This window comes from Cynocephalus volans, chromosome 10, assembly GCF_027409185.1.
Source record: "Cynocephalus volans isolate mCynVol1 chromosome 10, mCynVol1.pri, whole genome shotgun sequence".
In the NCBI taxonomy this organism is placed as follows: Eukaryota; Metazoa; Chordata; class Mammalia; order Dermoptera; family Cynocephalidae; genus Cynocephalus; species Cynocephalus volans.
Genome location: NC_084469.1, coordinates 95,018,931 through 95,032,231, shown reverse-complemented (window position 1 = coordinate 95,032,231; position 13,301 = coordinate 95,018,931). Strand labels below are relative to the sequence as shown.

The 13,301-nt window shown below is 55.1% G+C and overlaps 1 protein-coding gene across 1 annotated transcript; it reads right to left on the bottom strand.

The window, feature by feature from the left end:
- Positions 1-202: 202 nt before the first annotated feature.
- Positions 203-11,045, bottom strand: TLE6 (TLE family member 6, subcortical maternal complex member). The gene is made up of 11 exons (XM_063109962.1): positions 10,995-11,045; positions 8,994-9,074; positions 4,480-4,542; positions 4,103-4,403; positions 3,716-4,001; positions 2,558-2,810; positions 2,220-2,470; positions 1,358-1,499; positions 797-947; positions 426-502; positions 203-307 (listed from the first exon to the last, which is right to left on the bottom strand). Exons 1-11 carry the CDS (start codon positions 11,043-11,045, stop codon positions 203-205), a joined length of 1,761 nt encoding a protein of 586 aa, XP_062966032.1.
- Between the last annotated feature and the right edge of the window lie 2,256 nt (positions 11,046-13,301).

The following is a 13,301-nucleotide window of genomic DNA, read 5'->3' as shown; positions in this document are numbered from 1 at the left end:
CTAGCAGGCAGGACGCACAATTCTGCTTTTTCCTGTTGCTTTATTAGATGTGACCGAGCAGAGGCCGCACACTCCCAGCTGAGACCTGCTGTGCCCCGAAGACCCCTCCCTCCCACCATCCACTTCTCCCCACCGCTGCACCCCACATGGGGCAAAAGAGACAGAAAAGGAGCCACAGCTGGGGTGGCCGGGGCGAGGCCCCTCAGTAGGTGATCTGGTACACTGAGGCATAGTCACCAGAGCCCGTGACAATCAGGCGGTTGTTGGAAGACACGTCACAGCACATGACAGAGGTGGTCTCGGGTACCTGGCAGGAGGGTGCACGTGAGGGGCTCGTACACCCCCGTCCTCCCTGCCCATCAGTCTGAGCCTGGTACCCCTGGGGCTCAGACCTCCCTGCACCCCGCCGGCAGCCCAGCATGTACCTGGAACATCAGTGTCCCCCGGGGCATGCTGTAGACGCTGACCATGTTGTCCATGCCCACACTCACCCACCACTGCCCTGGGAGGAGACAGAGGAGCACCTGGTTTCAGGGGACCCTAGCAGCTGAGGGGCTGGGCCACTCAGGCCAGGCAGGCCCAGGCAGCACACCTCTCCCTCCCGTTCCCCCGCAAAAGCAGCGGCCGCCCCAGGGCTTTGGGGTATCCACAGGGTCAGGCAGGGAGCCAGCACTGGGTGGGAGTTGATCTGGGTGGGGTGGGGCCCTGTGGGAGGCTGGGGCCCTGTGGGAGGCTGGGGCCCTGTGGGAGGCTGGGGCCACGGGCCCACCCCCACCCCCCTCCAGGTGCCACTCACCAGACGGGGAGAACTTGAGGCTGAGGATGGTAAAGTCCTTACGCCCCGCCACACGCTTTGGGCAACCGCTGGTGTGTTGCAGCCACTGCTGGCCGTCGGCCGAGCCCAACAGCACCCAGTCTTCCTGGGGGCTGTGGGACAGGCTCATGATCTGGGGGGGGGGGGGGGCAGGGAGGAGACTGGTCGGGTCCCAGCCCGGCCCAGGAGGTGGGCAGGAGCACAAGAACCCACCCCGGGGCCCCGTCGCCTGACTGCTTCCCAGCTGCACGGCCCTGGGCAAGCAACTTCACCCATCTGTGCCTCGGTTTGTAGATCTGTAAGATGGGCACGGTCCTCCCTCCCTGCTCTATAGAGTTGTCACTGGAGGAGGCCCTGAACGCCGATATAGAGTATGGAGCATGCGACACTGTCCGGGCAGCAGCAGGGTCTTTCTGATGGGCGCCCCGTCCTCGCAGCACCATGGGAGACTCGGGACCACTCCCCTACCCACTCCCCGCCCGACTGGCCTCAGTCTGTCACCCGAGGACCGGCCGCTGCCTGGCCCCATCACTGCCTTCACACCTGTGACTCGAATTGGTATTCTAGAGGCTCCTTGATCGCCCTCAGGTCCCAGCTCCGCAGACAGGCGTCCAGACCTCCTGCCCAGACGTTGTGGTTTTTGACCGTAAGGCTCTTGGCTCCATTTGGGTGGCTTGTGAGGTCCCTGGTCACAAGAGACATCAGTCAGGACATGGTCTGGCTGAGATTCTTGAGGTTGGCCCCAAGTCACCACTAGCCCAGCTGTCTCCTTCACCCCGTTATCAGTCACTGATGTGTTACATTCTGTGCACTGAGGGGACAGCACTATCACCCCCAAATCCCCGTCCTGAAGGAACATATGTAGTAGCAGGGGGTTGGACAACAGGACACAGAATCCCAGTATCACACATCTCAGCCCTCTGTCTCAGGGCTCTCCAGCCACCTCACCCAGGTGACCCTGGACCTTCTCGCCCTCAGTCTACCCTAGCTTTGAAGTGGGTCCGGGGACAGCGGTGGGCGGATGGTGTGTTGTACGCTTGTATGCAAGGTCTGGGGACAGCGGTGGGTGGATGGTGTGTTGTACGCTTGCCATCGCCTTGTGGGAACATTGCTATAGATCATTTAACTATTTATGATTTTGCCCTTGTAAGAATCCTTTGAATTTGGGGCTGCCATACCCTGTCAGGGTGGGGAACTGAGGCAGCCAAAATGTCCAATGACTCAGCTGCAAGGAAACAGCCCAGCCAAGACTTGAATCTATGTCTTCAACATTCTGAAGTTCAAGGCAAGGGGTTTCGGCTGAGAGGGCTGGACCCCTGGCTCGGGGTAAGGTAGGAAGGTTTGCACAGGTAATCATGAGATGCTGGAATCGGGACCCCGGCCCCAGCCCACCCCCGGGCCTCACCTGACCACGCTCTGATCCCGCAGGTCCCAGATCCTGACCGTGCCACTGGTGAAGCTGGCAAAGGCCAAGTTGTCCTTGAGGTTGAGGGCCAGGGCCTGGCAGGTGAGACCTTTGCAGGGCAGCTCAGTCTTCACATGCACGGAGGGTGCTGCCAGGTCCCACACACTCACGCTGGCCAGGCCGTGGCCACCTGTCAGGAGGGCTCTGCTGTCCGAGGACAGCAGGCAAGTGCGCAGGTAGGCCCCGCGGGTCTGCGTCTGGGATGGGCAGAGTCACCGTGACCTTCCAGCCCTGCAGGTGGCTCTCCCGCCTCCCAGATGGCCAGTCCTGCCCCTCACCTGTGCAGGTAGGTGGGTCTCGGGGAACCTGTCCATGGCCACGTGGCCAGTCAGGCTCCACACCTTGACGCCGCCCCTGCCGCAGGTAAAGGCATGCTGCGTGAAGCTGCTGACGGCCGTAGCGAGCACGGGCTCCCCGTGTCTTAGCGCCCGCATCTTTTCTATCTTGAGTGGGACTGCCAACCCCTTGGGTTGCCGGAGCAAGCTATCCGGCCTCTGCCATTCGTCTTCGAAGTCCTCGGAGTCCCAGGATCTGGAGAGGGGAGGCCTCGGAGTCACTGACCTGCTGTGAGCCCCACATCCCCTCGATGTCCCCCCAGCACAAATGTTCTCCCCTCTGCCTTATTCATATAGTTCTCCCCTCTGCCTAGAATGCTTTGCCCTGAAGGAAAACTCCTATTCACCCTCTGGGGTCCTAACGATTGTGCCCCTTCCTCCAGGAAGGCTTCTCCCCGCTATCTGGGCTCTCCCAGCCACTGCCCTCACCCTCCACAGGGGTTTCTTCTCCAAATCTCTCAAACCCAGGGTTGGTTATGTGGAGTAGTGGCAGTGGGGTTCGTGTGAACATAACGTCACTACCCAGACCGCACAGCTCCAGTTACAGGATGGCGTAGCGCTGATGGGAAAGAGACGAACCTGGTCCCCTCCCCCTGCTGGGCAGGACCAAGCACTCATAGGAAGGGGATTCTCTGCCACACCCTGCAGACACTTACATGGGCTTCAGAGATGGACGGACTCTTCCAGCAGGCTCCGACTCCTGCAAGGGGGGTGAGATCTCAGCTGCTTACCCACCTGTGCCCATCTCACGCCACCCCGGCAGGCTTTACAGGGCAGTGCCAGCTCAGGCCTGGGTCTCTCTCACCTGGACCATGTGTGGAATTGTGCTCCCTTTTTGGGAAGCCTCAGGGGAGCTGGAGGCAGTCTCAGGCAGGCTGGGGACTAGGCCAGGACAACAGGGGCTGAGCAGCTTGCATCGGGACCCCAAGGGCAGGCTGTCCCCTCCCCTCCCCTCCCCTGCCCTCCTTCCCCCTGGAGTCAGTCCCCTCTCACTGGAAGAACTCAGGGTATCTTCAGGATATGTCTCTGCTCCTGAGTCTGATCCTGGAGGCTTGTTTTCCTGCCCACGGGAAATGGAATAATTTGGTCACACCAGCTGACCTGCCCAGGGTCTGAGAACCAGAAAACCCCAGGGATGCCCAGGCAGAGTTGCAGAGACTCAGGGCATAGTCCAGGCTGCAGACAGTGAGCCGCTCTGCTGTCTCCCGAGTCCTCCTGCGGCATCCGTGGGCAGGAGCGGATGGAGATGGAGGGATCCCACGGGAGTCGGGACGCCCTGACCCGGGATGGGGGGGCCCGGCCAGGACAACTGCCCCACCCGAGAGCCCGCCCCCGCTGGGTCCAGACAATGTGTATTGACTTACCAGGCCCGGTGCCTGCTCCGTCACTATGACAACGGGAAAGGAGGGGGAGATACAACAGCAGGGTTCGTGTGCTGCCCCTGGCCACAGCCCAAGGCCGCCCCGGCCCCCACCCCAGCAGACTTACCTCTGTGCCTGCATCTCGGCTCCTCCACCTTAGTGTGGACACCAGCATAAACCTCCCAGAGGTGCTCGGTCAGGACATCTCGCCAAAACCGGGGCTCCTCGTCCCAGCCAAACAGCTCGGTCTCTAGCTGGTCATCCACTGCGATGGGCGGCTGGAGCCAGTCGGATGACCTCGTGGTCACGTCTTCAAAGGTTGACTCCTGTGGGGTCTTAACCGCCAGGTGCTGGGGTGGCTCAGGACTGGCTGCTTCTTGACTGTCCTGGTGGGCTTGTTTGCCAGGTGAGGCCTGGCCCACTTGGCACTGTAGGGCATGGTCATGAGACAAGGACATGCACTTCACCCCAACCTGTCCCCCTTCCCTTCTTGAGGAAGCCTACCTCCATGCACTTGACACCTGGGAGCTGGCTGCCGGTCTCCATGACGTGGACAAAGTTTTCTACCTAGAGGGACATTTGCAGGATAATTCAACATTATCCCACTTAAAGCTCTAATCTGAGCAAGGCATTTCCCCATCTGTAGAATGGGGACACATCGCCTGACTTGAAAGGGAGGTTTGGGGGAGGATTAGAGATAAAGCAAAGCCCTCAGTACGTAAAGCAAGTTCTCAGGATGCAGAAGCCAGCCTCGCAGTCCTATAAAGTCTAGTCCTGGGGCTGGCCAGTTAGCTCACTTGGATAGAGTGTGGTATTGTTAACAAGGTCAAGGGTTCAAATCCCAGCACAAGTTGGAAAAAAAAAAAAAAATCTAATCATAATGGGCCAGTCACCATCATAATACAGTAGAAAGTAGAGTCAGATCTAGGTTGAAATCTCAGCTTTTTGGGATATTTCAAAATGGCTTCAAGAAGCAAGAACGTATACAGATGTCCCCGTGTGATAAAGGTATTTTAATTTGCTTAAACTTTGGAAAGATACTAAGAAACTAGTGGTTACCCATAGGGGAGAAAAGATGGCATAGGACAATTGGGGCGCAATGGGAGGGGCCCTTTATGATATTATTTAGAAGAGCTACATGGTCTGAGTCCAAAGTTAAAAAACTGTTTCCCAAACCAAAAAATATGTAAGTTCAATGATGACTGGGCTGTCCAGTTAGCTCACTTGGGAGATAACTTGCTGATTACAGCAAGGTCAAGGGTTCAGATCCCTTTAATGGCCAGTCACACCCCCCAAAAAGGTGACTTACGTACATACACAAATAACCTAGACCAGTCACTAACCAGTAAGTACAACTGGAGTCACACACATACTTAAATGTTCTAGTAGTCACATTAAAAGTATGAAGAAGTTGGTGGCATTAATTCTAAGTGTATTTAATTGAAAACATATCTAAAATATTTCAATGTGTAGCTCACATGAAAAGATTGAGCTTATTTTTCATTCTTTTTTTGGCTGTGCAGTCTTCAAAGCTGAGTGTGTAACGTACCGCACAGCGTATTGCGATTTGGATCAGCCCGTCTCAAGTGTTTGCATGGCCATGGTATTGGTAGTGGACGTTGCGGGCCTTCAGCCATGCAAGAGACTTAGGGACCTGATCGCTGTTTTTTTTCCATGCGCACGGGCTGCCCCGCCCGCTGTTCCTTTGGCGCCACGTGCTTCTTCCTACCATAGGACCTTTGCACATGCTGTTAACGTGCCCAGTACAGCCCCATTCCCACCTCCTTCAGCCTAGCTCCTTGTCCTTCAGTTTGCTTCCTTGGGAAAACTGCCCGGACCTCATGAGGCCCCCTCCCCCCACTTTGGATTTTCCTACATCAGGTACCTGTCTCTTGAGAACCCTAACTGGACACTTATTCATGGGATTGACACATACTTGGGAGGGCAGATTTCTGTCTCTAACCCTAAGGCCACCCCACCCTGTCCCCATCACCACCCCAAAGGCCTTACCTCCTCCTCCTCTCCCCTTTATCCCAGCTATCCTAGTCTAACACACCACGCACAATGCCTCACCAGGGCCTTTGAATTGGCTCTCTTTCTAGAACATTCTTTCCCCTCCTCATATTCATATGGCTTCACTTTTGGGACTTTGCTCAAATGCCACCTTCTCAGCAAGGTCCTTCCCGAACCTACTGAATGAAATGCTCCCCGCTCCCCTGCTATCCCCAGGCACCTTTTTTTTTTTTTTTTTTTTTGTCTTTTTCGTGACCGGCACTCAGCCAGTGAGTGCACCGGCCATTCCTATATAGGATCCGAACCCACTGCGGGAGCTCCCAGGGCTGCACTCTCCCGAGTGCGCCACGGGCTCGGCCCATATCCCCAGGCACTTTCTATAGCACTTACCCGACGCATGTAACCTCTCCGTGGACCGTGCTGTTTCTGCACAGCAGCTACAAGCTACAGAAGGCTATTTCAACATAAAGCTCGATAAAATGAACCATGCAATCCCCCAGCCCCACAGCCACACTTCAGGTGCTCAACAGTCAGTCACGAGGGGCTAGCAGCTGCCGTAGTGGACGATGCAAGCAGAGAATGTCACTGCAAGGAGTTCCACCCACCAGCACAGTACCCAGCACACCGAAGCTTGGAGCACACAGGCTGCAAATAGCAGGAGCCGGATATTTGAACAAGCAACAAACTCAGGGAAGGGGATTCTCTTGAGCTAGTTTTCTCATCTGAAAACTGGGGGTAGGGCTGGCTGGTTAGCTCACTCTGTTAGAGCGTGGTGCTGATAACACCAAGGTCAAGGGTTCAGATCCACTTACCTGCCAGCTGCCAAATTAATTAAAAATAAGAAAAGGGGGATAAATCACATCCCTCCCCTGCTTTCAGTACCATCCTGAAGACCAACAAGTAATTTTTTTGAGGGCTCCCAGCACCAAGAACTCCCCAGAATTACCTGGGTCTCTCTATTTTTTTGGCAGCTTGCCAGTACAGGGATATCAAATCCTGGACCTTAGTGATACAACCAACGTCTAACCAACTGAGAACAGCCAGACGGTAGAATGTTCTGATCCCTGAAGATCATTAATAAAGGAAGGAAGCCTTAGTGCTAACCTCAGTCAGTTTTCTATTTAACACGTATTCCCATTTTGCAGATTGGGAACATTGAGGTCCAGAGAATCAAAGCCACTTTGCCAACGGCAGGGAGAAACGGGGAAGCCAAACAGTGTTTTATCTGCCTAGCCCCTCCCCTGCTTGTCTGGAGAGTGGAGGGAGGGGCTGGGACCCTCCATCTGAGCCCTCAGCCTGGAGGCGGCCTCCTAGAGCGGTCGGTGATGGATCCCAGCCGAGCCAGCCCAGCCGCACAAAACCCAGGGGAGCCCTCTCCAATTCACCCTGGCTCGTTAATGCGCAATTTACCGGCTCTTTAATGCGCTCAGCATGAAAAGTACGGCTCCCCTCTGCCTGCTGGCGGGTCCTCCCAGGGGAGGGCTGCGAGCAGGCTGCGGGGAGAAGCTGCTGCTGCTTGGGATTTTAGAAGAGGAGGCTGGGAAAACCAGGAGCTGGAGGTGGAAGGGAAGAGGGCTGGCCAGGACCACATGCCAGAACTGGCTTGTAGGAATCAGGGGGCCTCCTGCAGTGGGGGCTCCGTGGGGACCCTCCTGGGTTGAGCAGCCACAAAAGTGGCTCATCTGGGGGCCCTCACCCCCCACACATCCACAATTCCACTACTTCTTACCACTAAGCAATGGCATCTGTAGACTTAACTATGAACCTGAACTATCCGAACTGGTCTCCTGGCTCCTGCCCTCATCTCCCACCTTCCCTGTCTGTCCCCACCACAGCAGCCAGAGGGCGCCTGTGAGCACTGGAGGAGTCAGGTCCTATCCTGCCCGCTCCCCACCTCCACCCACAGCCCTCTGCAGCTCCCGCCTCCCTCAGGTGAAGAGCCTGAGTCCTCCCTGCAGCACACAGGCCCTGCACAACCTAACCCGCCCTCCCCTCCTCCTCTGCTCCAGCCAGAAGGCTCCTCCCTGATTCTCCCACACGCCAGGCTCGGTCCTGCCCCAGGACTTTTGCAAGTGCTGTGCCCTGTGTGGAACATCCTCCCTGTCCCAGACATCCACACCTCCTCTGATCTCCTTCAAGCATTGGCTCACGGGTCACCTTCTCAGCAAGGCTTCCCTGACCACACTAACTTGCAAGCCCTGCCCACCCTGGTTCCTCAATCCCCGTGGGGCTGCTCTATTCTTTGCCCAGCCCTCACCACCTAACACACTGTTTACTAGGCTCCCCTTCACCCCAAGTGCAGGGAAGCTTGTCTGTGTTCTCTATTTCCCTGGCATCTACAGCAGTCTTTGGCAAGAAGGAATGGATAAGTATCTACTGAATGAATAACGGTGTTCTGGCTGCTTCCTGGCCCCCCTTACCCTGCTTGCTGAGCTGTCCACCCCAGGCCCTGCTAAGCTGCAGACACGGCCCTGGCCCCCTGCCAGTCACAGCTGGCAGAGGCAGAAGGGCCTGCCAGCACCAGGGAGAAAGGGGCCAGGTGGCGGGAGGACAGGCAGGCATAGAAGACACACGTCAGCTTGGGCCAGTGCCCTGGCCTGGCAGCTGGGAGCCTGGGCCCCCCGTGCAGATCTGCCTCCGGCTCACATGTGATCTGGGACCTTGACAACTCTCGGACACAAGGAAGATCGCAACCCGGTGCCTGGCACACCATAGGCCCTTCCTATCTGAAGCTACTGACCTGCAGGGACCCAGGAAGGACTGGACCCACCTCATTTCCTGAGGAGGCTCAGAGAAAGGATGGAGATGTGCTTCCAGGATGTGGAGGATCATTATCATGGGTTTCGGGGGTTCCAAGTCCCGTCCCTCCTCTGCCCACAGCCCTCCATGGCTCCCACCTCCCTGGGAGGTAAAGCCCAAGTCCTCCCTGAGGCCCACAATGCCCTGTCCCCTCCCTGCCCTCACACATGCCTTCCAGGGAAGGGCAGCCATACCCTTGAACTCACCAGCCTGTGATGCTCCTGTAGATCCTGCAGGACCTTCTGGAGCTGCAATGGAACCACAGGAGTCACACGGGGAAGTGGGCCCTGGGAGCAGGTAAGGGTCAGGGTTTGAAGGCTGCATGCTTAGCCCCAGCTGCGTGACCCAAGGGAAGTTACTCTACCTCTCTAGTCCACCCCCCCTTTTTTTTGTAGCTGGCCTGTACTGGGATTGAATCCTGAACTTTGGTGTTAACACTGTGCTCGAACCGACTAAGCTAACCAGCCAGCCCTCTACTCTCAAGTTTTTTTTTTTAAACACATTTTTATCCCCACCACCTCGCACTTTCTTTAGTCTTTGTGAATCTTATTTCTCTATTTACTTGTCTCTCCTCCCCCAAGAGCTGCCCCATCCAGTGAGGTCACTAGTGCAGTGTGCCTATTTAAATTAAGTTAGAAATTCAGTTCCTTAGTTGCACCGGCTGCACTGGCAAGTGCTGAACAGCCTCAGGTGGCTAGTGGGTGCCGTTTTGGATGCTGTAGATACAGAACATCCTGGAAAGTTCTGGAAGACAGTACATTAGAGTGGGTGGGGGCTGAAGTCACCTGCTGTATCCCTAAACCACCAACTCCTGCTCCTACTTAACTAAAGTAAACACCTACTTTAAATGCAGAATTTCTAGTTTCTGCAGCAAAGGTAGTATTAATGGAGAAAAAAACTCCCAAACTCCCGTGAAGCAGCTTGGCTTAATGGTTCAGTCGCTTGCCCAAAGTAAGCCAAAATAAGAGGAAGGGGTATCTCCCCCAACCCCCTCCCAGGCCCCCGAGCACTTCTGTGACGCTCAGTAGGAAAGGCCCAGGGACTACTTCTGTGGCTTGTCACAGCTTGTTCCACCCTTGGTAGGGGCTGTCCGGGTCTGGCTCACCAAGTGGTAAATGTCCTCCAACTTAGCAGTCAAATGAAGGGGAAACCTAAGGGAAAGAAACAGAGGCTGAAAGACACACAACTTCAGGACCCCTCATCTGAGTGAGCGCCTCCCTCAACCCCAGGGCTTCGGGGACACAATTTAAGATGGTGTCCAAAAGCTCAATGAGAAAAACTTAAAAAAAAAAAAGAAAAGAAACATTTATACTGAAGAAGAAAAATCTTTCTTCATTTAAATCCCTTTTAATTAAAAGCTGGGATCGGTACTACCAGGTTCTCCTTTTGATTGAAGCTTCAGTATGACTTTTTCTGTTACTGATCTTGTGTTTTGGGCCAAGGGCTTCTGGATCACCCACCTGGGCTCCAAAGAGAGGGATCGTGACACCCTGGAATTGCCCTCACCTGGGGAACTGCTTTAGGAGCTGATCCCGGGTGTCCTGATCATTCAGGGCTGTAGAACTCTTAGACACTCCAGGATAAGGCTGGAAAGGTCACAGGAGGGATACTTAAAACCCACCTGCCTCCCAAACGTCCAAGCCCCCAGGTTTCCCACCCATCCAGAGATTAGATACAACCTGAAACCCTCCGGGATGTAACCAGCCTTGTGTGGGGTAGGGTGGGGCCCCTTAAAACCTGGTGTGGGATGGGATCTTGATCTTTGACTTTGATATTATCAGCACCACACTCTAACCTGTGAGCCAACCGGCCAGCCCTCTCTTGTTATGTAAGTATCTAAGGAGTATCTTCCATTTCCCACCTTGGCCGCAGCATCTAATATTCACCACCTATCTGGCCTCTTACAGAAAGTTTGCCCATCCCTGGCCTAAACTGTTAGAAGGAGAAGTAGCGTCTGCAGGAGGGGGTAGGGTTGTAAAATATTAACGGAATAAATGATGTGTCCAGGTGTTGTATCGCCTGCGTGACTGGAAGTAAGCTTAATCTTAAAAAGTAACCTTAATTTTCAAAAGCCTTTCCACCTGCCCCTTGGTGTGGCAGTGATGGGTTATTGCCTGCAGCTGCAAGGCCTGGCCTGCAACTCTACAGGTGGATACAGGTGACTGAGCTCCCTGGGGGCAAAAGCCATACCACACCCTCCTCCTCACCGAAGTTTCTTTGAGGGTGCCCCTGGGGCTGGGCTGGCCCAGAGAGGTCATCTTCGGGCTGTAGCCTCCAGGACTTTAGCCAAAGACTCTAAAAGTTAACAAGGAGATGGCAGGTCCTGAGGGTAGAAGGCAGGGCAGTGCCAGCGAAAGACTCAACCCGTCTCCACCACCCAAGTTGGCATCCCTCCTGGGAGGCTCCCACCCACCGTCCCTGACTGCCAGCACCCCACTGCATTGCCTACATCCCAAATGCATCCATCAGTGCCTCCAGCTACCCTGATAAGAGGTGGGGACCCACAATGGACTGAGTCTTGGAGGCCTCACCCAGTGGGCTGGAGGAGCCCAGAGAAGGTCGCCAAAGCTCAACCTTCATTTTGAGACAATTCCTAAAGCACGGGGAGATCATCATGAGAAAGGGGCTTTGAGGGATGAGTAAGAGTTCACCAGGTGCATTAGGTGGAATTGAGCAAAAAGGACAAAAGAGAGCTCTCCACCCCAGTCACTCCTGCACACCAAGATCTCTCTGCACCTCACTTCTGCCCTTCGACGCCCCTCCAGTGTCCTCCCCAGCCCGGACACCCTGCAGGGGTTTCACCTCCAGGAAACACGCCTGCCAACTCACCTAAGGACAGAGGAGAAAGGAAGAAGCTGCGAAGGTCAGCCAAGTTCAGGCCAAGAAGAAGCACCTCCTGCCCCGACCAGGGCCATTTGACCCGCCGGGCCCCGCCCCCGCCCACCCCGGCCCCGCCCCCGCCCACCCCGGCCCCGCCCCCGCCGCCCCAGCCCCGCCCCCTGGACCTCGAAGCCGCTCAATGAAGGAACCGCAGCTGCACGTGGGCTCGGGCTCTGCGGGGCAGCCGCTGGCAGCACTGGCCAATCGCGAGGTCGCTTGCCCACGTGGGCTGCATCGGCCGTCGCTGATTGGTCAGCTCGCCACGGCCGCCGGCCCGGCTGTCACTCAGTGAGCCCCGAGCCTTCGCTTAACCCTTGCGGTCCCGCTGCCGGGAAGGGCGGTGTGCAGAGAGAGCCTCAGGTAGTTTGGGGTTCAGGCAGGGGCGGGGATATTTGGGAGGGCGTGGGACTTGGGGGTCTGAGGACGGAACTTGGGCAGGAGATGGGAGGCGAGGAGTTGCATTGTTTGGTGAGACGTCTCATCATTTTCAACTTTGCCCAGGGTGGGGGTGGGGATCTTTAGTGCTTAGATATGGACTAATTACGTTTTCATCAATATTAAATCCAGTGCAATGCAAACGAAGCTTCAAGCCCGCTTATTGGAGAGAATTAATAGCTCCCCTTGATGCAGTGTTTCCTGTAAGCCAGGCCCCAGGCTAAGCGTTTTATCAGTGAATTTTATTTTCCCAACTGTCCTCCCAGCTCAGTGACAAAGGATCTGAGAACCCAAAGCAGGAACAGCAAAGGCTGGTGCAGCGTGGCCAGGTTCAAGGCCAGGGTGGGGAAGAGTGGTGGATTTGTTACTGAGATACAGAAACCTCCGGAGTAGGGACGGGTGGGGTCGTGGGGGCGGGGACAGGGGGCACAGAGTTGTTTGGGCCTGGTTGGAAATGCTTATTTGAAATATGAAGTGGTGTCAGTCCAGAGATATGGAGTGAAGTAATTTTGTAAAGTTTATTGGGAGCCAAATGTGAGGATCGACCCTGGAAACACCATTGGACAGAGTCAGAAAAGTGCTGGCAGGCTATTGCAAGAACAAAGGCTTTCTTGACAGAAAAGGCTGAAGAAAGAAGAAACAAAGAACAAAAAGAGGGTGGGTCGTTTCAAAGTTACTTTCCTTGTAAGGTGGGGACAGGCAGACAGAACAGTAGGAAAATAAGTGATTAGTTAACACCAGCTTACTTCAGGCTGTCTTTTTTGTGTAAGGATTACAGCGGAAGGGACTTTATTATCATACCTATTGAAGATTTAAACTGGCCTGTTGGGGGAAATTGACTGTTATCACTTTCTCCTGACTTCTCAGAAGGTCAGACCACAGCCTAAGTGACCTGGATCTTAGCAGGGATGACAGCATTTTGGTTTTTAGTCTAGTCTGTTGGGGCCTAGTGTAGGAATTTAGCTCAAAGCAACGGTCTCCAATCACTTTTATTTAACAAGACCAAGTTTCTGCTGCTGCCCCAGGACCTTTGCATGTGCTTTTGCTCCCGCCTAGGATAGTCTCCCTGGGGCTCTCTCACCTTGTTCAGCTCTCTGCTGTAAAGTCACCACCTCAGGAGGGTCTCCTAAACCTCCTTTCCCTGCATCTCCCTTATTTTATTTTATTTTTCTCCAAGCGTGGTTTGGATTGGAGCTTCT

Excerpts from the sequence above, each read along its gene's own strand:
- TLE6 (XM_063109962.1), bottom strand. The coding sequence starts at position 11,045 with ATGACCTCTCTGGGCCAGCCCAGCCCCAGGGGCACCCTCAAAGAAACT. Across the intron at positions 2,811-3,715 it reads GGTTCTCAGACCCTGGGCAG|ATCCTGGGACTCCGAGGACT; the intron begins GTCAGCTGGTGT and ends TCCCCTCTCCAG. Across the intron at positions 1,500-2,219 it reads CGGGATCAGAGCGTGGTCAG|GGACCTCACAAGCCACCCAA; the intron begins GTGAGGCCCGGG and ends TCTTGTGACCAG.